The 24,722-nt window shown below is 50.6% G+C and overlaps 2 protein-coding genes across 2 annotated transcripts; one reads left to right on the top strand and one right to left on the bottom strand.

Moving 5' to 3' along the window:
• Positions 1-530: 530 nt before the first annotated feature.
• LOC138837224 (histone-lysine N-methyltransferase trr-like) lies at positions 531-3,124 on the top strand (the record flags this gene model as incomplete). The annotated part of the gene is made up of 4 exons (XM_070035964.1): positions 531-647; positions 885-958; positions 1,744-1,852; positions 2,979-3,124. Coding segments are annotated over 4 exons (393 nt in total), but the record flags the coding sequence as incomplete, so codon positions are not given.
• Positions 3,125-8,308: 5,184 nt separating this feature from the next.
• LOC138837223 (polypeptide N-acetylgalactosaminyltransferase 11-like) lies at positions 8,309-23,818 on the bottom strand. Its single transcript, XM_070035963.1, is given in 12 exon segments — positions 8,309-8,938; positions 9,174-9,311; positions 10,278-10,382; positions 11,622-11,840; positions 13,212-13,364; positions 13,870-13,987; positions 15,587-15,836; positions 16,448-16,573; positions 18,785-18,951; positions 20,351-20,474; positions 23,541-23,687; positions 23,690-23,818. Coding segments are annotated over 12 exon segments (1,713 nt in total). The 5' UTR covers positions 23,724-23,818; the 3' UTR covers positions 8,309-8,806.
• Positions 23,819-24,722: the final 904 nt, after the last annotated feature.

The raw sequence follows: 24,722 nt of genomic DNA, 5'->3' as shown, positions 1-24,722 counted from the left end.
TTTTCTCTTCTCTTCTTTGCCTTGGCTCCCAGGAAGCTCCCAGCCAAACCTAAAAGTAGCAGTATTATAGTGACTCATTTCTCACAGTTAGCTCTTTTTATTTCCTTAGATTCATTGTTCCACTGGGCCTTACTGAATGGAGGGGTGCGGGGCGGGATGCCACACTCATAGCTGGGTGGTTGGCGGGACAGGATGCTGAGGAGCCCTGGTAGATGAGGCCGGGCACTCTGCGAAGGCCTCCTCCCACAGCACAGCCCAACTCCCAGGGAGCCCCGCTCGCAAGGGCCTCTGGGTGCGGGGCTTCCTGGACACATTGACCCCCAGCGGAGACAGAAATTCATGTAAGACACAAAGTACTGATGATGTGGTACTCGGTATTAATATTGCCAGGGTTTTAAATTTCAGAAAGTACCATTCAGTTGAAGACTGGAGCACAGGGTGGCCTTAAGTCCCAGCTTCGGTAGAGCACGGGAACGGGGCTGTGGCAGGACAGTGGGACAGCAGAGGAACGGGCTCGGTTCTCCTTGCAGGGGCTGGGCCTGTACGCCGCTAGAGACATCGAGAAGCACACCATGGTGATCGAGTACATCGGAACGATCATTCGCAATGAAGTGGCCAACAGGAAGGAGAAACTCTATGAGTCCCAGGTAGGCCGCAGCCCCCTCAGCACATGCCGACCAACCGCAGCGTCTCCTCCTGCGCCTCCCGCACACCTGAACTGCACAGCTCGCGGGCCACATGGTATGCAGCCGCGAAGCCCTGCCGCACTGCTGTCCTTGCTGAGCTGCGCCGCCGATGGCCTGTGACCTGTGACCTGCCCGCCACAGGCCTGGCCTGATGCAAAGTCGGGGCCCTGGCACTCATTCTGCCTTCCTTCCCCCTAGAACCGCGGCGTGTACATGTTCCGCATGGACAACGACCACGTGATCGACGCCACACTCACAGGAGGGCCTGCAAGGTGAGGGGCTGTGCCTGCCACAGACGGGACGTGGAGCTCTTCCAGCGCCAGCCTTGAGCGAAAAAGCCAAGTGAGCGCGGTCCTGAGTCCAAGCCGCACTGCAGGCACCAAGGAGCGAGGGGAGGGGTGGACACCGGGTGTGTTCTCACGAGACTCACGGTGACTGCACGTTCAAAACATGCACATGTGCGTGTGCTGTCACTGCCCCGCTTCCCCAGTGGTGCTGGGATTCTAGCTGGGGGCCTCATGCTTGCTAGGCAGAAATTCTTCCTCAGCCACGCCCCTCAGCTCTTTTTGCCTGGTTTTTCAAATAGGGTCTTAGCTTTTGTTCAGGGCTGGCCTTAGACAATGATCCTCCTGCCTCTGCCTCCCTTGCAGCTGGGATTACAGGTGTGAGCTACCACATCGGGCTAATTCTTTGAAACCAAATCTTCTGGACAATCAAATGTATAGTGACCATGGAACTGGCATTGAATCATGGTTCTCCTATTTCTGTCTCTTAAGTAGCAGGAATTACAGGATTTACTTTTCCTAGACCTTGCTAACTGAGACTAGCCTGGAACTCCCTCAGCTTCCTAAATGCTGGGATTGTAGGTATACACCACTATGCCACGTGGCTTATAGAAAATGTTTTGGGAGGAATTCTTAAAATTTGACTTATTTAAAATTTGTTTAGTTAACTGATAAGTACAAATGTAATGAGCAAAATGTTTTCCCAATGAATTGAAAGTTTTTAAAGTTTTCTAGTTGTTTTACAATCAGTAGTTTTCTGGCCTGGCTTGCAGGTATATCAACCATTCCTGTGCCCCGAACTGTGTGGCTGAAGTGGTCACTTTTGAGAGAGGACACAAGATCATCATCAGCTCCAACCGGAGAATCCAGAAAGGAGAAGAGGTGAGGGGGTCTGTCAGGGCCTGCGTCGGGGGGCGGCTGCTCTTTCCTGTGGCCATTTCCCTTTCTCCCTTGCTAGGAGCTGGAAAAGCTTCCGGTTGGGCACTTGGGTGCCCTTCACTGGTCTGAGTGTTTTGTGTCAGTGTTCCATCCACACCTTTTTGCATGTCTCAGGAGCCTTCTATGCCCTATAACCTTTGACCTGTGACCCACTGTCACATACCTGTCATTTAACTGACATTAAAACCCCTAGCATTGGCTGGGAAGGTGGCTCACTGGTAGAGTGCTTGCCTCGCATGCATGAAGTCCTGGGTTCGATTCCTCAGTACCACGTACATAGAAAAAGCCAGAAAGTGGTGCTGTGGCTCAAGTGGTAGAGCGCTGGTCTTGAGCAAAACAGCTCAGGGACAGCGCACAGGCCATGAGTTCAAGCCCCAGGACTGGAGTGGAAAGATTAAAAAGAAAAAAAAACTAGCATGGCAACCTCTCTGCCTGGCTTCTCGCCAGCTCGGATGACGTGGTCTGGATCGCCTGGTTTTCCTTCCCCGGCCGTCATTCACACGCGTGCTTGGCCCAGGGAGTCGTGCTGGGGTCTAGAACCTGCGGTGCAGAGCCCCAGTGGGTTTCTGCACGGCCCTGGCTGCGGTGAGGCGGCCTGGCGCCCCCGCGTCCACGCTCATAGGCTCGTAGTCCGCTCCGGGAGTCCGTGGCGAGGGTCCGCAGCAGCCCAAGGCCCGCGAGAGCCTGAGCCAAGCCGGTGCCGCGGCCTGCAGTGGGTCTGCGGCCTGCGGCTGGGTCCGCGGCCTGCGGCTGGGCCTCCGGGCCGCACGGGCCTCCCGCCATCTCCCCCGTGCCGTTGGGCTTTCTGTAGGAAAGAATTGACCCCTTCCAGTGGCGGGGTTCCGGCCTCGAGAGCTGGGCGGAGGGGCGGCGGCTCGCGTCCCACCACGCCCACCGTGTGCCAGTGCCCTGGGGCGCGGGCTCCCTCCCCCTCCGCACGGGCGCACCCGCCCTCCTCTTCCCTGGGCTCCGGGTCTGGCCCGCGGGGGCGCGCGGGGCGGGGGCGCGCGCGGGGCCGGGGGGTGGGGGCGCGGCGGCGCGCACGGCTCACCCGTCTTTGCCCGGGCAGCTCTGCTACGACTACAAGTTCGACTTCGAGGACGACCAGCACAAGATCCCGTGCCACTGCGGGGCGGTCAACTGCCGCAAGTGGATGAACTGACGCCGCCGCGGCCGCGGCCGCCCCGCGCCCCGCCCCGCGCCCCGCGCCCCGCCCCGCGCCCCGCCCCGCGCCCCGCCCCGCGCGCCCCGCGCCCCGCTCCCACCCACGGCCCGCAGGAGGGCCCAGCACTTTTGGTTTTTCCTTCTTCCTCTTCCCCCCGCCCCCCTCCCGTGGTGGTTTCGTCCCTCCTCCGTCTCGTCCGTGTCGTTCGTGTTGTTCGTTCGTCCCACTGAGGAGAACTTTCACTGGGGCTCCGCGCGGCCGCCGGCGGGGCTTCCCATGAATGTAGAGAGACATCACCAGCGGCCGGCGCCGGCCCGCGCATGCGCGGCCTCCGCGCAGCCCCCCCCTGCGCGGACCCCCTCCCCCCCCACGCGCGCATGCGCGGCCCCCCGACCGCGGACACCACTGATGAAGGAATGTACCGAGATGGCTTCCTTAGGGCTAGAGCTAAGGGATAATAACTTGCACTAAATACATTTAAATACTTGATTCCATGAGTCAGTTTATTGTAGTTTTTGATTTCTGTAAAATAAGAGAAACTTTTTGTATTTATTATTGAATAAGTGAATGAAGCTATTTTTAAATAAAAGTTAGAAGAAAGCCAAGCTGCTGCTGTTACCTGCAGAACTAACAAACCCTGTTACTTTGTACAAATGTGTAAATATTTTGAGAAAAAAATACAGTATAAAAATAGTTATTGACCAAATGCTCCCAGGCTCCGCAGCAGCTCGGTGCTTATAAAACGTCATAGGGATGTTACAATATAATTCTGTGTTATTGAATACGCCATTGCAATTATGTAACAAACGAAAGTTCACCCTAGTGTTTGGGTTTTTTGGAAACCATGTCTCTTGTACTTGTTTTCTACACCTAACTTCCTACACAACAAAACGAATGCTACGACTACAACTTTTATAGCTGTTTTGGTAATTTAAACTAATTTTTTCATATTATATTGTTGCATCCCTACTTCTTCAGTCAGGTTTTTTTGTGCTTACAATTTGTGATAACTGTGAATAACTGTTCAAACACCCAATGGAGGCTGAGCTTTTTCTTCAGCAGTAGTTTTGACTAGACCACAAAGAATCACGTAAACATACTAGAATCATGTAGCAGGAACTTAACCTAATTCCTTAGCCTTCTATTTAACACAAAAATTTGAAAAATAAAAAAAAAAAAAAGACAAGAGCGAGAGACGCAATTGTGCTCACAGCTGCAGGACTCCGGCAATAGGGTTTTTCGAAGATGTAATTTTAAAACGTGTTTGTATGAACTGTTTGTTTACATTTCTTTAATTAAAAAAACACTGTTTTGTGTTTGCTTGTAGAAATTTAATCAGCATTTTGAACCAGGTTAGCTTTTTATTTTGTACTTTAAAAATCCTGGTACTGACACTTCACAGGCTAAGTAGGAAATGAAGACTTTCGTGAGCTGTCGGTACAGCCAGTGATGCAGTTCGGAACCTGTAATGTATATGGCATGATGTATTTTTATCTTACAGAATAAATCAATTGTATATATTTTTCTCTTGATAAATAGCTGTATGAAATTTGTTTCTTGGATATTTTTCTTCTCTTGTACAAATTCTGACATCCTACCAGTATTTGTCCTTCCAGGTTTTGTTGTTTCTGTTCTGTATAATAGTATCTAATGTTGGCAAAAATTGAATTTTTTGAAGTATACAGAGTGTTATGGGTTTTGGAATTTGTGGACACAGATTTAGAAGATCACCATTTACAAATAAAATATTTTACATCTATAAACATTGCCTCGTGTCTTGTTAGTCTTGGATTGGACAGACCTTCTGAATGAATTCTACCCTCTTCCCTTGCTCTTTTGAGTAGATTTAGAGGCCTCTCTAGAATTCTCTCTACCTTTGCTTATGTACTACCACACTTTGCTGGGAAGAGCCACCCCTCATCCTGCAGAGCTGAATTTGTGGCCACGTAAATAGTCACTGATCAACCACACTTCTCATCACGCGCTCCACGCAGATGTCCTGTGCGGCCACGCCCTGGCCTCGAGGGCTCGGCCGGCCTGCCACGGACAGGTGTGAGGTTCTGCCATCGGCCAAAGGTCACCACAGCGTGTTCTCAACTGTCACGCCTGCAATTTTCATCTAAGCGGAACCAAGTTCTTGGCCGGAAGGACTGATGATGGCTCCTGGCGCCTGCTTCCCATCAGCCACACTCCCGTGATGCGAATCTTCAGTTCTAGCCCCATTGCTTCCTGTCTCTGCCCAGGGAGCCCACTTGGGCTGGTTGAAAATGTTGGTAGGTGCCAACCTCCTATCCACCCAGCCTGGCCATATATCTATTGAGCATGCTCAGAACACTTCTGTAGCCTACAGTTGGGCAAAACCCAGTTTATGACATGTTGAGTATCTCAAGTCATTTACTGGACACACATACAGAAGGGGCTGCGAGTGCTTTTGTTCCACTATCACATAGCGGGGAGGGGGAATCATTGAGTCGAGCGGCACCAGGTACCTGCTTACTAGATCACATTCTGCAAACAGCGAGCGCTTCCCTCCCCATGGAATCGCCGCCTCTCCCTGCTTTGCTGCATTGACAAGGCCCTCACCCAGGACCCACCCAGGAGGTAAGCACAGGCCCCTGGGCCTTGTTTGCTTGTGGCTTTTTCTGTAGTGTTTCCACACAGGCACTTTTCTGGCTTGATGAGTTTTCCATTTCTAGTTCCTTTTTAAAGGAAATTTTTGTGATGTACTTTATGACCCATGTGAAGGTTGCACACATTAGTAGAGGTAATGGCTGGCCCCCATGTGAAGTGGTTAAAAAAATGGTGTGGGGTGTGGGGGGGGGTGCAGCATGTACACGGGGGGGGGCACTCTCTCACCCGAGTTCACGTGTTGTGAGGAAATCCCACCCACCACTGGAAACGGCTCGGCGTGGTCACAGGGCTGGCCTGAGAAGCCTGCACAGTGCCCGGTCACTCCTCAGCCTCGGGGGGTCCCTGGGCTTCCTTTCTACAGTTGGGTATCGTGGGGTCTTTAGGCAGACTAACACGGTACCTTACAGCCTTTACATGTGTAAGGGGGCTTGACAACGTGACTTTCCTTCAGCTTTCGCTCCCTTTTCAAATGAGCTTAAAATAGCTCTCCCTGTTGAGTTCTGCTGAAGTCTTTTCTTCTATTTTGCTTGGCAGTAAGAGAGCTCCATGTTTGTTCCATTTGTGCGGCTCAGTTTCCAACCTCTGTGACTGGAAACTCCTGAGGACAGTGTTGCATTTGTGAGAAACCTGTCAGTCTTCCACTTTTGCATTCCCAGATAGTAGGGGCTGCTCTTGTTCTGCACCTTTCTCAGTCATGAGCTCGCCATTCTTAGTCCTGGGTTAGTGATCGGCTCTGTTTTGGCTAGTAGTTCATCTACATTATTGATCTCAACCATTTTCTGTTAATATTTGGTAGGTTTGTGGGGGTGGCGGTATTATTAGTACTGAGAGTTAAAACTCAGGGCTTCAGTCTTGCTTAGGCAAGCCTTACCTCCACTTCGATTGCTGATGGTGAATTGGAGGAAAGTGTCTCGTGATTTGTCTGTCTAGCTGGCTTCAAACTGCAGTCCTCAGAGCTTAGCTTTCTTAGTATTGTGGGCATGAGCCATGGTACCTAGCAAAATGGCCTTTTTTGACCAAGACAAAATGTGTTCATTTCCAGGTAGCTGGAGGTTTTCTAACTATAGGTGCACATAACCACATTTAGCTTTGTCTTTTGAACCTTTTGCCCAGGCTGGCCTTGGAACCTGGACAAGGTCTATCTCCTGGGATTTGGTATAAGCAACTAAACAAATGACCTGGTTAACTTATTAGCTGATTTCTGGTATGCCTTGCATGGCTAGAATTTGTGTAGTATGTTGAAATCTTGTCTGTTTTGTTGTTTTTGTCAGTCATGGGGCTTGAACTATAGGTTTGGGCACTGTCCCTGAGCTCTTCAGTTCAAAGTGCATGCTCCACCACGAGAGCCACAGCACCACTTCCGGTTTTCTGGTGGCTAATTGGACTTTCCTGCCCAGGCTGGTTTTGAACTGTGATCCTCAGATCTCAGCCTCCTGAGTAGCTAGGACTGTAGGTATGAGCCACCGGCACCCAGCTTTGAATCTTGTAACCTGGAATACAGTCTCTCTTGTTAAGTGGCATGTGTGTTCCACTGCTGGGTGGAGAGCTGCATGCTGGTCGAGTTTTAGCAGCACATACATATTTTAGAAGTTCCGTTTTCAGGTATTATGTGCTCTGGATCATTTCCTCTTGATGAATGCTCTTATGAACACATCACCACATTACTTATTACCAAACATTCTCGGCTGAGACATACTGTCTCATACTCGGGTGTCAGCATGCATGTTTAGGCCTGACTGAAATGTCTTCATTTTAACTTCATATTTATAGTGGGCTTCACACTCTATGCTTTTTTTTTCCTGTCGTGGGGCTTGAACTCTGGGCCTGGGCGCTGTCCCTCAGCTCTTCAGCTCAAGGCTAGCACTCCACCACTTGAGCCACAGTGCCATTTCCGGCTTTTTCTGCTTATGTGGTGCTGAGGAATCGAACCCAGTGCTTCATGCATGCAAGGCAAGCAGTCGACCACTGAGCCACCTTCCCAGCCCTGTATGCCTTTTAATTGAACATTTACCTTGGATATGATTGCTGATAGGGCTGGGTTTAAACCTGCCATATGGCTGCCTTTTAAGTCACATATGTTGTGCAGTTTTTCAACTGCTTTGTAGCTGGAGATGAAACAGTGAGCTGCTGGGTGTGGTGGGGCACACATGCGTTCCAGCTACTTGGGAGGCAGACACAGGAGGGTTACAGTACAAGGCCAGCCTGGGCAAGTACAATATCCTCTCTGAAAAACACACTAAAAGCAAGAGGTCTGGCGTGTGGCTTATGCGGTAGCCTGAGTTCCCACAAAAAAAAATCAAGAGTCCATTCGGCAGTGTGGGACTGCCCCCTGCCCTGCGTCTTGAGGAAGGACTGCCCCCTGCCCTGCGTCTTGAGGAAGAATCCATAGGTATTTTGTCACTTCCCATAGCAATATTCTCTCTCCGCTGCACAGATCGTGGGATCCCGTCCTCGGCACTGCAGACTGCACATTTACACCTATATGGAAAGTTCATAGCTCGTGCTAGGAAGTGTGGTGCCCCGCGGTGAGGCTCATCTGCTGAACCACCGCGGCTGAGGCTGGGCCAAAGCTAGACAAAACAGAGCAGAACCAAACTACGAAATAATCCAACAGCCTTTATTTAAATGTAGTACCATAAATCATCAAAATAATTTATAATAGTAACTGCCTCTTAAATATTATGACACCTGAAGTTAAGATGTTCAATTTTTCAAATCACCTATTTAGCACATATTAAACACATGATAGAAGAGAATTACCTTCTCCTACGAAGTCTTCTAAAAAAAAATGACAAGCATTTCTGATCAGATAAAACCCATGCCATTGCCAACGGGGAAAGAAAAAAGCGTCAATAACTGAATGTTCTGCGTAAGTCTGGCTCTCTAGGGTTCACATCGATCGTTCTCTAGTTCCCCTCTCTAAACAAGAAACTTCTAGTAGCAGCTCAGAAATGGCCTGCGCGTCTGTAAAGCCCCTTCCTCCTTTTCAGGGCCCTCGCCTCGCTCCACCTGGCCGAGGTGTCCGTTCCTCCCAACGCGCACGCGTGCTGCTTCCACGGTGGCCGCGTGGCCCGCTGAGTCACCAGCGCGGCACGACCGCCTTAGCCGTCCAGGTGCCACTGCTGGACAGAGGAGCCGTCGCAGATCCCCATGGCAACCGCGCCCGGCTGACCCAACGGCTCCACCGCTCTCAGGCACTGGCCCACGGAAACCTGGTACAGCCGGTTCTTTTTCTGGAAAAAAAAAAAAAGCAGCAAGAGAAAAGCGCACTTACTGCTTTGAGTGGTTTGGTTTGGTTTGGTTTTGGATGCACAGTGGAAGACTATGACGCAGAACGTACAGCCACAAGCTCAGAAGAAATCACTACTAGGATGGACTGAGATCTCAGCCACCACCGCTGCACACCAGCTCCAGGCAGAGTGTGCTCGGCCTCAGGCCTCGCCCCCAGCCCGGAAACCAGCTCCTCACCCCAAAGGTCCACTGCTGGGAGCCGCCCGAGCCGTGGCACTTCATGAGCCGAGGCGGGTCTGACGAGCGCGTCTCAGACATGTCCAGACAGAGGAGATTGTTTAGAACCAACTCGTGGTCTTCATTATAAATCCAGATCTGGAACACAAGAAAGGCTTGACCAACCAAGTTTCGTGTGTAGGACGAAACAACATACATGCCGTGTGTGTGTAAGAAAAAGTGGAATTATTCTGAATCTCGACGTGAGAGCCGCCACGAAAACGTTTCAATTTAGCAGAATAAAGTCACACCAGAGAAAGGGAGGCGCTGCTCTGCACCCCCCACCCCCGAAGCTCTCCATGCAGGTGTTCTAACTGGGCAGCGCCAAGAGGCCGGAGCCGGGGTGGTCTCAGGGTGTCTGGGACTCCAAGTCGGTGGTGCACGGCCCCATCCACTCCCCGCACGGGAGGCCGCCCAGAGCCCGCTGCCTCAGACAGGGGCCGAGCTTTGGGGTTTCAGAGTATACACTGCACACCACAAAGCCGTGTGCACATGACAGCAACACCCCAGCTGCTTCGGCCAATGTGAAAATGCATCTCCACACAGTGACTGAGACGAGACAGATGGCTGCGGGGCTGCCCCGCGTCACCCGTGAAGCGGTGTGGATTAAACGTCACGGTGAATGAAGCAGGCGACTCCTGCCTTTTTTTTTTTTTTTTGGTCGGTCATGGGGCCTGAACTCTGGGCCTGGGCGCTGTCCCTCAGCTCTTCAGCTCAAGACTAGCACCCTGCCACTTGAGCCACAGCACCATTTATGGTTTTCTGGTGGTTAGTTGCAAATAAAGAGTCTCATGGACTTTCCTACCCAGCTGGCTTTGAACCACAATCCTCAGATCTCAGCCTCCTGCGTAGCTAGGATGACAGGCGGGAGCCACCAGCGCCTAGCTGACTCCTGCCATTTCTAACAATGGCACAGCTTCCAAGTCCCCAACACAGTCCAACAACGCGGACAGAGGCAAGCAAAGACGACGCAGGGCGTGGCTGTCTACGGCGACCGACCGCTCCCATCCTTCCCAACGTACAGCGAGCGGCGACCACACCACCTCTCCCCGCAGCGCGGCTCACCTGCGCCGGGTCTGTGTAGTCACACGCCTTCAGCACCACCAGGCTGCCCTTCTGGCTGGGGCGGCCCTCAGCCACCAGGCATTTGTTGGTCTGGACATGATAGAGCTGTAAAAGAGAGCGCGCATGATTGCTCTGCTTTAAAGGAAGACCAAGGTCCAGCGATCTGTGAGCACTCAAGAACAAGTCACCAAGCCGGGCGCTGGTGGCTCATGCCTGTAATCCTAGCTACTCAGGAGGCTAAGATCTGAGGATCGCGGTTCAAAGCCAGCCCGGGCAGGAAAGACTGTGAGACTCCTATCTCCAATAAACCACCAGAAAACCGGAAGTGGCGCTGTAGCTCAAGTGGTAGAGCGCTCGCCTTGAGCTGAAGAGCTGAGGGATAGCGCCCAGGCCCAGAGTTCAAGCCCCACAACCGACCAAAAAAAAAAAAGAACAGGTCACCAGTGAAAGGTGGAAATGGAAAGTGCTTCCCCCAAGTTCCAGCCCTAGTACATGCTCGATACTGAAGCCTTCACGGCAGCCTAACTCACAGAATGTATAGCTCTCTAATGTACTGGAGGAGATGAAGGACATAACACATCACTGCCATCTTGGAGAACCTAACATGAAGTCAGAAATAAAAGGTGGAAAGACAGCACATAGCGGAAGGTAATGCGCACGCCGAGCTGGAGCTACGCATGCACCAGCCAGCGCCAGGCCCCGACGGCGAGACAGACAGACTGCATCGAGCACAACGCAACCCCTAAACCAAAACACACGCTCTAAACAAAACGCAGAAACAAGTGATAGGACAGGAGAGCTTGGAGAGGGGAGAAGCTAACCGTGATGCAGGGGTGCAGCTGACTGCATGTGTAGAAATGGCACGATGAATCCTCCTGTGCCAAACATGTATGCCAATAAGAAATGCAACGGAATGGAAGTCAACCTGTCGACACATTGTTCGCTTTTGACTTCTCCAGCATGGAGGGCAAAATCTCAAGGCTCAACTGTCGCCACCAAGAAGCAGGTGGTGGTACTGGGCTGGGAAGCGCAGTGACAGCACGGCTCAACCCTCAAAAAGCCTCGGCTGGCCGGCAGAGCGTTGGAACTCACGCGGACTCTCGGCACACGCCCCTCGCTGCCGCCCCCGTCCGCCCGGCCGCCCCTGTGGTTGTGACCAACACAACCGCCAGAAGCAAAGACGCCTGAATCCCAGCAGTGAGGAGCTTAGCAAGGAGCAGGCATTCGCTGTAGGCATTCCTGCTGCCTGGAGCAGCCTCACACATCTGGACGCTGAGGCCCAGATGTCATCGGCAGTGGACAACCCAGGGCCTTCTACCACACCCCATCATGAACATGGCTCACCCTGCCACGCCGAAGGACTTTGGGGCGTTTGGGGCCTCTGTTGACGAAAATGGGTTGCTGGGGTTTGGCGTTGGGTCCAGGTATCTGCATCTCTGGGTAAATATTATCCAGATACCATTTGAATGACTGACACCCCAACTTCTTCCTCAGTTCCACACGCTCACTGATGTTTCCATAGCTTCTGCTCTTCAGATCGGGTCGTAAGGAAAAGTACTGCTCCTGAATTTTGAAAAGACGAGAATAAGATGTGTTACTCATGAGAACGGCGCGGCCTTGTTTTCTCCTCGGTGTCTGCGTGCTGTTGCCAGGCCGTGGGAAGGTGTCGCGCATTAAGTCCGTCAGTGTCGGTGTCGGTGTCAGCGTTGGGGCTGATGGCAGACATCTCAACCCCGCTCACTTCAGCCTCAGCACTGTTTCATCTTAAAACTCACATTCTCAAACGCTGCTGACAATCCCAGGAGCTCTGCTTGCAAGGCCTCTATCTATGGATATCTGCCATACTGAAAATTGAAACTGAAACATGTAAAAGTACTTGTGTGCGCATGCGTGTGCATGCACCAGACCAGGGCTTAAACAGGCCTGGGCACTCAAGGCTGGTGTGCTGCCACTTGAGTCACAGCTCCACTCCTGGCTTTTTGCTGGTAAACTGGAGATAGGAGCCTCACAGACTTTTCTTGCCTGGGCTGATCTTGAACCATGATCCTCAGATCCTGAATATCTAAGATTATAGAAGTAATGAGCCACAAGTACTTAGCTTTACCAATACTTTAAAGCATAGATTAGCATAAGCTGTGTACATATTTATATTTCTGTCTGTATATACGTGTATGTGTACATATATCGATATACATACGTTAGCATAAATTACTCGTACTTGGGCTTGCCAGTGGTATTTGTCAGGCATGTGATGGTGTCATGTTCAAAATTCTCATATAAATTACACTTAATAAAGATGTTACAATAAAAGCCCTAGTATTGCAAAAAAAAAAAACCCCACAGAACTGAAAATTGTCTAAAGCAGAAGAGAAATAAGGAAAGAGATCCGACGTGTGCAAGGTCCAACGGCAGCAGAAAGCCTCAGGTTCACAAGATGAAGAAAAGCACCCCAGTTCTGAGGGAGTCCCATGAGGGAGCAGGAGTAATTAAGAAACAGAAAACAGCCCTCGTTCCCTCTAGTAGCACTGCCAAAAAAAAAAAAAAAAAAAGGTGTGATGGCACACGCCTGTAATCACAAGTAGTGAAGGCAGAAATCGGTGGGATTATGGTTTGAAGCCACAACTCTCACCCAGCAAGCTGGGTGTGCGGCCCATGCAGTGCACAGAAGGCTGCACTGGAGGAAAACGAGGTCCATCCAAAAGGAGAACTGCAGGAGAAAAGGCCGGGCACGATGCAAGTGTAAACCGCCTGCCTCCCAGCGGGGGCTCACACCTAGCTCCATGAAAAAAAGCACTTTAGAAAGGTGTGAGCGAAACGTGCAACCTGGGAGAGGAGAAGGGTGGAGGCAGCGTGCAGGGGCCTCCAGGAGAGCTCACCACGCAAGGGAAGAAAGCAGCCGCCTACCACCCTCCGCCCCGCCGGCCACGGCCTCACCTTGTACTCGTCCAGCCACACATGGGCCAGCCGCAGGGAGTTGTGCGTCATGGTGTCCTGGCCTTCGGGAGAGCCATATGGCCGCCGCTTCCGGAAAATGTGCCCTACCCGAGAGCACGGGATGATGAAGAGACTGCCGCCGCACATCCAGATCTGGCGGAGGCAAAACGGGCGTCAGGAGCGCGGCCTGGCCGGCGGCGGGGGACTCTCAGAATTCATCCTCATCCATGGTGGTTAGGAAACTTCACAAGCTCTGTCTTCTTGCCAGACAGAAGAAAGTCAGAGGGACCTTTAAAAATGTCCTTCTGAAATGAGCTAAAGATGGGCCAAATTCTAACACCAGGTCACATTCATCTGCTGCCATGTGTGAAAACGCTTTTGACAACACGATGCTCCCACAGCCCGGGAGAACGATCCTGCGGCACAGCGAGGGTCTGAGCGGGGGGACATGGCCTCCACACCCCGCCAGACGCCGTCAGGAACCCTGCCCCACGCCTCCTTTCTCCAGCAATATTAGCCAAGACTACAACAAAGCAAAGAATGCACTAAGGACAATCTGTCAATAATCAAGAACTTACAGACAGTATGGCTGAGGAGTAAGGACCATATTTCATGACACAAAGTTTAATTATTGAACACAAAAATAAATAAAAATTACCCGAAATGAAATTTCCAAATTTTCTCCTCCCCAGATATCCATGCCACTGTCATACTTGCCGAGTTCGTTGAAGTACTGTCTGTTCATGGCGAACAGCCCCCCGGCCATGGTGGGTGACCTGGGAAGGAAAGCAGCGTCTGTACTGACGCGAAGGGGCGGGGCCGCGCGTGCCCTGCGTCACGGCTGGAAACGTTCCTGCAGTCCTGGAACACGAACACTAGGAACACTAGGAAAGTGCGGTGCAACGCTCCCCCCGGGCCAGGGCTGGCCACTCACTACTTCCGCACTGCTAGCGATGCACTCCGCAGGTCAAGGTTACTTTTCTAAGGCTGTAAGTGCCAGGGTTAACAGAAATCCACCCAGTAATCAGAATTATTTTTGATGGTCTGGCAGGAACACTAGTACAAAAATTGGTCTCTGGGCCTGCACGGAAGGTCGCAGCCGCACACGCTGAGTGGGCACACTGAGTGGGGCCGCGGTGCTGCTAGTGACACCCGAATGTTTAGCTGCTGCGGCGTGTCACATCTCGTCACGAGGCTGCTGCTGGAATGTGTCGGAGGCCAGGAGCTTGGCCGGGTACCTAAAGCACGCGCAAGTCCCAACAACTCCGTCCATGCTCAGCAGTGCCCAAACCAGGGTGCCCTTCGCAGGGGCTCGAACCTTCCACATCTCACTTCCTGAATCCCATCCGTGGACCATTGCTTTTATTGGCCCACGTGGCCTGTGGAAGAGAAGCAAAGTGCAGGCGAGCACTCGGATGCTTAGCAAGCACAGCAGCAAGATAAAAAAATCATGCAGAACGAGAGACAACCTGCAATAGAAGTGTGTGCTGATGAGCAGCTACTTCAAAGTAACTGGTGAAAATGTTCAAGGATAAAACAAAAATGACAAAAGAACTTAGCTCTCAGAAAAGGAAGCTTGTTTAAACCGATTTGAAAAACACTTCTGAAAATTCAAGTAGGAACGAAAGTGTGATGGCGTCATCCCCAATTTCTGAAATTACCAGAACGGAAACACAGGTGCTGTGCAGGGGGAGGGGCTACACACGAGCACGTGAGGGAGTCCGGGGAGTGCTGGCGAGAGAGCGAGAGAGCGGGAAGGAGGGAGGGAGGGAGAGAAAGAGGGAGGGAGGGAGAGAAAGAGGGAGGGAGGGAGGGGGAGGAAGGGGAGGGAAGGAGGGAGAGAGATTGAGAGAGGGAGGGAGGGAGGGAGGGAGGGAGAGAAAGAGGGAGGGAGGGAGAGGAAGGGGAGGGAAGGAGGGAGAGAGATTGAGAGGGAGAGGGAGGGAGGGAGGGAGGGAGAGAGGGAGGGACCGGAGGGAGGGAACGGAGGGAGGGAACGGAGGGAGGGAGAGAAAGGGAGGGAGGGAGGGAGAAGGAGGGAGGGAGGAAGAGAAAGGGAGGGAGGAAGGGAGGGGGAGGGAAGGAGGGAGAGAGAGATTGAGAGAGAGGGAGAGGGAGGGAGGGAGGGAGGGAGGGAGAGGGAAGGAGAGAGGGGGGAGGGAGGATGCTGTAGTTATAGGTCTTCCTCCCCAAACAATAAAATCTTCAGACCCTGACAGCTCGTTGCTCTCTGCTTTGCGGCGCACAGGCCTGGGCACACGGGTGTTTAGTGGGCGCCGGCTCTGGCTCCTCACGGAAGGAGTCATTTCTACGATCTCAGTCTTTGCTCAGGAAGGACTGGGGGGCTTTCCGACTTGGTGAGGGAACCCTCTTACCTTATGGGGGCGGTGGCCCCGTCTGCTCCTCCCAGCTCAGAAAGGGGGACGAGATCCCACTTGAAGTGCAGCCCCCAGTTGAACCCACCCCGCACGATGGGCGATGCGGAGTAGGCCAGCGTGTCGGCGCTGATGATGTCGATCACAGGACACACCACGGTGTGCGGGTCCTGGAGGATGGCGGCCAGCAAGGGCTGCAGCCACGCCACGTTCACCTCGCAGTGGCTGTCCAGGAACACCAGCACCTCCCCTGAGGAGGCGAAGCACAGGCCAGACGCTTCACTACTCGGGGCCCGGCCTCGGCACCCCGTACGGGGAGCACCGTGCTCATCACCCCTTGCTGGTCGTGGCTACCCCGCACCACTCTCCGTGGTGAGCGGCGCCAACCACAGCCAGAGCCGCGGCCGAGGCGCCGTCCTTGCCCCCAACTTTTCCCCAAATTCCTCATGCGAGGCCTCGCTCGATTCTCTTCCTGCCCTTCCCCACTCAGCTGACTGGCTTTTACCAGCCAAGATGCCGCGTGCATTTGAGCGCACCTATGTTTAGCTGCACACTACGGACCCCGCCAAAGCTCGGCTGTACTTTCTGCTTGTACAAGCAGGCTATAAGCCTACTTGAGGGGCAGTCATTAACAAGGACGCAAGCAGACTGGCGAGGCCGGCGCCTGTGTGCACCCCAGCACACCCCGCTTCGGGTGGCAGGATGGTCACTCGCACAGAGACTTTCCCACATGGAACAAGCCTCAGGCAGCACAAGCACACTCGGACACAGCCGTGCGAGGCCTGGAACAAGCCTCAGGCAGGCGGCACGAGCACTCAGACACAGTGGTGCGAGGCCTGGGCGCGGAAGCTGGCCCTGTACCTGTGGCGTGGGCAGCGCCGATCATTCTTCCCCGAATCAGCCCTTCGCGCCTCGTATTTCTTAGGATTTGAATTTTTTCAGGGAGGTATTTTCGGACATACTCATTTAGTTCTCCTTTTAAATCATCTAAAAAAGAGAGAGTTCTATAAATACTCAGTCCATAGAGGCCACACAGCAGGCATTTTCTAACCATTGCTAAAATCCAAAACAGCAAACCGTGATGCAAACATAGCATCTTCTGCTTTACTGTGGAAGGGTCGTAGCTTACTCTGGGAAGGCAGGAAGCAAAGGGAAGGCGGGGAGCGTGAGCGCAGGGGACGACACACAGCACCAGCCCTGAGCTCTGCAAAAGAGGTCTCCGCTCTAACCTGAGAATGGACATGGCCGCCGCCACTTTTCAAACAAAATGAGTTGGAAATGCCTTTTTATCTAACTACCTAGATCCTATTCCGCTTCAGACTAGTTACATAACTTTAATTGCAAAAAAATTTATAGCAAATATGACCCTCAATTAATACTGTGCCTTTCTTCCAAAGACACTAAATTTTTTTTAATAAATTCTGGGTTATTTACCTTTAAAAGTTCAAGGTCAAAGCTTATAATATGCCAGGCTTCGGTGGCTCACGCCTGTAATCCTAGCTACTCAGGAGGCTGAGATCTAAGGATCATGGTTCAAAGCCAGCCCAGGAAGAAAAGTCCGTGAGACTCTTATCTCCAATTAAAAAAGCAAAAAACAAAAAAAAAAAAAAACACCAGAAAACCAGAAGTGACGCTGTGGCTCAAGCAATAGAGCGCCCAGGCCCAGAGTTCAAGCCCCACAGCCAACCAAAAAAAAAAAATCCATAATATGCAGTAATTCTTTCCACAGTGCACAAACCACACTAAATCACAAAATTTTCCTTCTAGACAGAAGGAAATATGGGTTGATTGAAAAAAATATTTAGTCAGTGCAGTAGCACTGCCTGTAGTCCCAGCCACCCAAGAAGCTGCGCTGGGAGGCTGGTTTGAGCAGGGCTCCAGTCTTGCCAAGGGAACAAGACCAAGCCTCACAGCCACAGGTGAACAAAAAGATGCGTAAATTCTAGAATTTAGCGCTTAGCAAATATAAATGCTACGGTCTGTTTTTAACCACTGGTGATGAGGGTACGTTTTGATTGCTATTAACCTTTCCAATTTTTTCCCCACGAGGTTTCTCCCAAGATGTGAGCAGCGTGGTCCCATGCACGGGTGTTCGCTTCGCATGCCGAGTGCCGACACGTCCCCGTGCGCCACCCAAGCTGTGCTGCGCGAGGAGCAGAGCACGGGAGGGCAGGCAGCTGCTCCAGGGCGGGGAGTGCGCGCATGCGCGAATGCACACAGCAGTCCTGCGCTCAGGCCTGGGAATGCACACAGCAGTCCTGTACTCGGGCCTGGGCATCATCGGCCCTGAGCCTCCTTTGCACGCTACCACTTGGGCCACAGCTCCACTTCGAGCTTTTATTTCTTTTTGGTAGTTTATTGGACTATGAATCTCACAGACTTTGAACTGTGGTCCTCAGATCTCAGCCTCCTAAGTCGCCAGGATGAAGACGTGAGCCACTGCAGCACAGCACCACACAGCTGCGGATCTTGAGCACGTCACTAATGCCTTCTATTTCCTCCCCTGCTGATCAAGTTTACCTCAGGGCAGGATGAGTAGTGTGACTAGCGGGTCTTTCACTCTGTGTGTGTGTGTGTGTGTGTGTGTGTGTGTCCACTCAACTAAAGAAAGGTGTGTGAAGTAAGTAGCGAACACCAGAGATGCTGGCCTCTGTGATCACCAGCACCATCAGAGCACCAGCCTTGATCCAGGGATGGCGGGGGAGGGGGGAGGGAATGGGGGGCAGCCTGATCAGATAATGTAGGCCATGGCACCATGTCGGCCAAGTGGTTGCCAGGGGCTGGGGAAGGCGGTGAGCAGCATGAGGGCGGTGTGGAGACGGAGAGTGCACGCACTGGCGAGTGTGCACCAGCAAGTGTGCAGAGGTGACTAGAGGGATGTACCCAGGAATCAAACGACCCCTCCGACAGACACTACTGCACTTACTTAAGGTGACCTCAGGGCACACAGCCCTCACCACGACATCCTCCAAAGCTACATTACTTCAACGTGTTTCCTCTTACTAAGTTTCTTATTTTTGTTATTGTCAAGTAGTTGTACAAAGGCGTTCCAACCTAGCGCGTCCACTGATGAATACAGGCAACTTGATCTTTTTTAAAGCCAAGAAAAATCTCAGAGGCCAGATGCAGGGGCAGCTAACGAACAGGCCAAAGCCAAGGCCCTGGTGGGAAAGCTTCTGTGCACACGTGTGCACTCACCGAAGTCGCTGGCATCGTCCACCAGGATCACCTCGTGGAGCAGGCGGGCGGGCGTGCGAGCCAGCACGCTGTGCACTGTGCGGAGCAAGGCCGAAAAGGCTTCGTTGTAGAAACAGATGACCACGCTGGCTGTGGGCAGGCGGCCTGGGTAGGCCCTCCCCTTACACCTGCAAGGAGAAAGACGGGAGGACCGGCACCTCGAAGACTGCCCAGTGCTGGCGCACGCCTGTCATCCTAGGTACTCAGAAGCTGAGAGCCCAGGACTGAAGGGTGGCAGCCAGCAGATAACTCCTTAAGACTGCTTGCCGTTAGGCTTACGCTCGGGGCACTGTCACCCCGCGAGTCAAGCCTCTGGCCCTTCATGCCTTCCTCATCTTTCCCTCACGGCTGCACCTGTAGCTACAAATCATCTCACCACGCCGACGGACGGAGAAGGGGGAAGGGGTCTTGCTAACTTTCTGCCTGGGCTGGCTTCAAACCGCAATCTCGCCAACTGCTACCTCCCAAGTAGCTGGGATTACAGGTGTGAGCACTGCACCCAGCCTGAGATGAACACTTGTAAACACACTTTTCTGGGCTTCACTGTGCTGCAAGGGCTTACGGCAGCACGCACGCACCAGCGCCTGTCTGGCTCCTCCTCAAGCCGTTTCAGAACACAGCTTTTAAACTCTGCACTTGAAATTTTTTTGCCCAGTAATATACACATTGAAGTAAGCTATGATCTCTCAAGATCATCAAAGAGCTTTCATGTCACGCCACTAACTAGTTGATCAGCTACTTGGCTTCAAGCAACAACAGAAACTACTGAAGAAGCCAGCTCCAAAGCCCTGAATCCTTTCCCACAGCATCACAGCTTCCTAAGTCCGGCCCCTCCCAGCTCCTGCGGCTGCCCAGCACAGCAAGGAGGCCTGGGTCAGCCCCATGCCTCCTGCGCTTCCCCCGCCCCCCCAAAAAAGCCTCCAGTGCTCTGAGCACTGTGCCTATACATGGGAAATCTCTTCTCTGCAAAACCAGAACTGTCGGGGTCTGGGCCTGTTCTGCCCATTCCCATGCCAGCCCTGTTCATGCGCTACTGGACCTGTCGGGTCTCTTCATTTGCCTCCTCCGACTGACTCCGGGACTAAGTCTTCCACTGCTTGCTTCCAGGGCCTAGGACCACACAGCAAGTAGAAAGCGCCCAACAAGTTTGTTTGTAAAAAGACTGACTATATGAATAAAAAGCCTTCCAAAGACACAAAAACAGATGAGTAGAATATTATTTTTCAAGTTTAACTTAATTCCTTTTTGCCATGAATCCAATAATTATAGAAAACAAAGGCCCGGGCTGCTTAACACTCTCTCCTCCGCTTTCTCATGTGACCTCCAATTTCAAGAGACCTGGTACATCCTAGGACTGTGTTGGTGCAACCTCAAACCACACAGCTTCACAGATAACACTACATCTACCTCAAGTTCTCTGGTGTGATAAACGCCAACTGAATACCAACACCATCCTCTTGATTTCCGAAAGTGATATTAAACACACTGTTACTGAAGTGTATGAGCAGAAAGCAATAAAGAACGTACGCTGCGTTCCTGGTATCTGGCACGTCTCTGTGGTAGCCCAAGCGGTTACTAATAAGCATATTAAAGGCATGTTTCTGATAGCCCAAGTCTCTCAACTCCTGATCACGTTGATTAAAAATCATTCCTGCAAAACAACGACATTCAGTTAGAGCAATGAGTGGGGACAGGCTGCTTCGTCTGCTGCTCATTATCATCTCCTAACTGTCCTGAGCTCACCCTGGGACAGTCACATCAGAGCCTTCTTTCTCAAATCTAGGTTGTCTCTGGTTTCAAGTAACCCGAGGTTGAGCTCAAGTTCCTATCCAGCTAGTGCAAAGCAGGGTGCCTTAACCATAAACACCAGCTGCTCGCAAACCATAAATCCTAACATTATTTTGTTGCATTGAGGAGAAAAACTTACATGTGACCCAGGAAAAAAATCTGATAATGGGGCTGGGAAGGTGGCTCAGTGGTAGAGCGCTTGCCTTGCATGCCTGAGGCCCTGGGTTTGATTCCTCAGCACCACATAAGCAAAAAGAAAAGAGCCAGAGGTGGTGCTGTGGCTCAAGTGGTAGAGCGCTAGCCTTGAGCTGAAGAGCTGAGGGACAGCGCCCAGGCCCAGAGTTCAGGCCCCACAACAGACCCCCCCAAAAAAAAATCTGATAATTTTCCATAAAAGTTTGGATTATTAAATCCCAATAAGCCTCAATAGGCCTCAATCTTAGCAAGTTTTTCTATGAACCCCCGACAAACCTTTCCATATAAACCTTTCCACAGTCTTTGCTTTCAGCCTTGTGCAACAGGACTTGAGCTCCTGCACACATCTCCTCAGGATCCTGAGGCTGAACACAACTGCTCTCGCTTGCTCTCCCACTCCGTGAGAGACTGCATCCTTGCAAGACACAACTCCCCGTATCACACTTCCACCCCTCCTCACAGACCGCCTCCTGCAGCATTTCCAAAGCCTTTGAGAAAAACTAATCCTAAGAGATGTTAACAGACGTTCGAAAGAAAACTAAGACTTCCCTGCCAAAGAAACTGGGGCACACTGAACTCTGGGTTCTGGCAGGACAACCCCACCTTTGACACTGGAGTGTTTTAGCAAGATTTTAGTGCATGACCCAGGATGCAGCAACCGAGTTTATCAGGCCGCACACCTGACGTATGCATGCAGATACACTATTCATCCCCCGCCTTCTGTCTGGAACGTAAGCTGGACGGGATAGAAAGTTATAGGACTGAGCCACTATACTAAGCCCCACAACTATTTCTCTAGCTACCTTTTCCTCCTTAAATGCTCTTAAGGCTCCTTCTGGAAAAATAACTGAGCACAAATGCCATCAGACTTATTTTAGACTCTTGGTTCTGTTCCACTGCTCTGTATGCCTGTCCTCAGGATAATAAAAACAGCTTTCATTGCTATAGCTGTGCAAAAGATTTGGAATTGTTAAGTATGAGTCCTCCAACTCTGTTCCAAGAGTACCACGCGTCTGTACCACTGTGTAATCAGCACGACTTGCACCTCCATATTAATTTTAGGATGAATGCTCCCTCCTTCCTGGCAGGAACAGAGCGGCTCTGGGCAGCACTGACATCCGACAGCACTGAGCCAGTCCCCGGCCAGCCTCGGAGGGCTTCCCCTTGCCTGGCGTCCACTCGTGTCCTCCAGCACTGCTTTGTACTCTTCCGTGTCTCACTCTCGCTTGGCTACATTTATTCCTGAGAATTCTGTACTTGCTGACGCTACTGTAACTAGAGTCCTCTCTTAGGCTTGTTTCTGGAGCTAGCATACAGAAATACAACTGTTTTTGCAGCTGCAGAATTCATTTTGCTCTAATAGTAATTGTGTAGATTCTTCGGGTTTTCTATTAAATATTTCACTTAGGAAATCTCAGTTTGTCAGTTTGAATATGTACAATTTATTCCCCTACTTTCAAAGACAAATACAAAGTTCACTCAAAATGGTGGATCCAATATTATTTTTCTTTAAGAAATGAAACCAAAATACACATGGAAAACAAGAATTCTCCGTTAATACTGTAAAGCTGTGAAGTGGTTCTTTAAAGACTAGAAAGTATACCAAAGTCCAAGTGCAATTAGCATCACTTCTGCCACTTCCTGTATTAGAGAATCATTAAGTCCTAGATCATCAAACATGGGGGTAACAGTTCCTTTATGTTTTATGGCTTTTTCAATCTCTCAAGACTATGTACAATCCTTTAGACTGAGATTACCTAATATGTAATGTAATGTTTCTACAATCAAAGTGCTTTTTCTTTTTTGGTGCTGGTCTTGGGGCTTGAACTCAGGGCCTGGGTGCTGTTGCTGAACTTCTTTTTCTCAAGGCTAGAGCTCTACCACATAAGCCACAGAGCTTTTCCTGATTAGTTTATTGGAGATACAGAGTCCCATGGAGTTTCCTGCCTGGGCTGGCTTTGAACCACAACCCTCAGATCTCAGCCTCTTAAGTAGCTAGGATTACAGATGTGAGCCACCGGCATCCAGCTCAAACTGCTTTCTATTAAGTTGGGTTGTTTTTTTTTTATAAAGTTGATATACAGAGGAGTTACAGTTACATTTTTAGTAAGTTTTGAAAATTACCAAATTAACTGGCTTACGAACCACTTGAAGAAAATTTGCCAAAACGTGAAGCATGGAGTTGCAGTGCTCAAAGGCTATCCTTGTTTCAAAATTAAACAGATATAACAGGGAAGGAAGCTTTTATTTTATACTAAGATTTCAGGATCTTATCTCTCCTAGGTGAAAATCCTATGAAAGTATGAGTAATCCAAGTTTATTTTTATTTTTTTTAATTTTTCCCCAAGTTTATTGTTAAGCCTAATGCTTTCTGTTGTTTTAATTAAGCCTGCAAAATAAAGTCACTGTGAACCATTCTTTCCCTTATTAAATAATCCGAGCAATTAAAAAAATCTCTTATAGGTTTCATTTTCTTTCAGCCCTTTTTCATTTTTTTTCTTCTCTAGCCCCTGTCAGTTTCTTTTAGTTACTCATCAAATACTGAAGTCATAGGTAAAAAAACAATATAACTCTCATAACCAAATCTTTAAAAATCACAGACCCTCAGCTACTTCACAAAAATTAAAGAACTGGTTCATTCCTAGTTTATTGAGCAACACATATTTTTAAGGAATCAACTTTCAATGCCTAAATAGGTCAGTGTGGCTGTTGGTGAAAATCAAATACAACTTACCCAATTCAGAAGATAACTTCAGGTGGTCTTTTTCCGAATCTTCACTGTTATTGTTATCTACGGTATCATCCACTCTGTTTGCTTTGAACTGTGATTCTAACACTCGACTTGGGCCTCGAGTAAAGCGAGGATAGAACTTTCTAGGAACTGGCCCGTGGGGCTCAGGCCCCTTGAGGGGCACATTCTTAAGGGGCTGAGTCACTTCACTGACATTGAAATAAATAAAAAGCAAAACTGTCCAGGTTGCAGATGTAAAAAGGCACCCGTAACAGAAATACCGAACTGTGACACTTCCCATTATAGACCTAGCATAGCGGCAGGGACATTTTCAGTTTCCTAGGGAAGAAGGGTAGATAAGTTAGACACTTCAGTACACTTTTACATCATCCATCAAATATATACTCCCAGTTTTCCAAACTGCCAGGCAGGACCCTGTATAGAGATTCTGCTTGAATGAGACACGTAGCTGAACAGCATGGACGTCCTGAAGGCATTCGTTCACACTCCCTGAGCCGGTGGCAGTGGCAGCCCACGGCTGGCGGCTCAGTGTCCAGGTTAATGGGTACTTCTTAACCTTTGCTCTGGAATGCTTTCCGTTTGCTTTTTTTTTTTTTTTTTTTGGTCGGTCATGGGGCCTGAACTCTGGGCCTGGGCGCCATCCCTGAGATCTTCAGTTCAAGGTTAGCACTCTACCACTTGAGACACAGCACCACTTCCGGCTTTTTCTGCTTATGTGGTGCTGAGGAATCCAACCCAGGGCCTCATGCATGCAAGGTAAGCGCTCTACCAATAAGCCACCTTCCCAGCCCCAGCACTTATATTTTCTTAAGAAAAGTTAAAACTTGAAAAAAATTAGGTAGCTCAGTGGTAGAGTGCTCCTCAGTGCCACATACACAGAAAAAGCCAGGAGTGGCACGGTGGCTCCAGTGGTAGAGCACTAGCCTTGAGCAAAAGCAGCTCAGGGACAGCGCCCAGGCCCTGAGTTCAAGCCCCAGGACTGGCAAAAAACAGTAATTATTATTATAGGAATCTTTTTTTTTTTTGTTTGGCATTTTTTGTTTTTGCCATGCTGGAGATAAAACCCGGGGCCTCTACCACTGAACTACACTCCCCGCCCACAGGACCTCCTTTAATGAAAGGGTATTGGCCGTCACTACAAGTAAGCAATTTGGGAAGCACAGT

The sequence above is a fragment of the Dipodomys merriami genome, unplaced genomic scaffold, assembly GCF_024711535.1.
Source record: "Dipodomys merriami isolate MVZ:Mamm:240054 unplaced genomic scaffold, mDipMer1.0.p SCAF_2661, whole genome shotgun sequence".
In the NCBI taxonomy this organism is placed as follows: domain Eukaryota; kingdom Metazoa; phylum Chordata; class Mammalia; order Rodentia; family Heteromyidae; genus Dipodomys; species Dipodomys merriami.
This window is presented reverse-complemented; position numbering and strand designations above follow the sequence as displayed.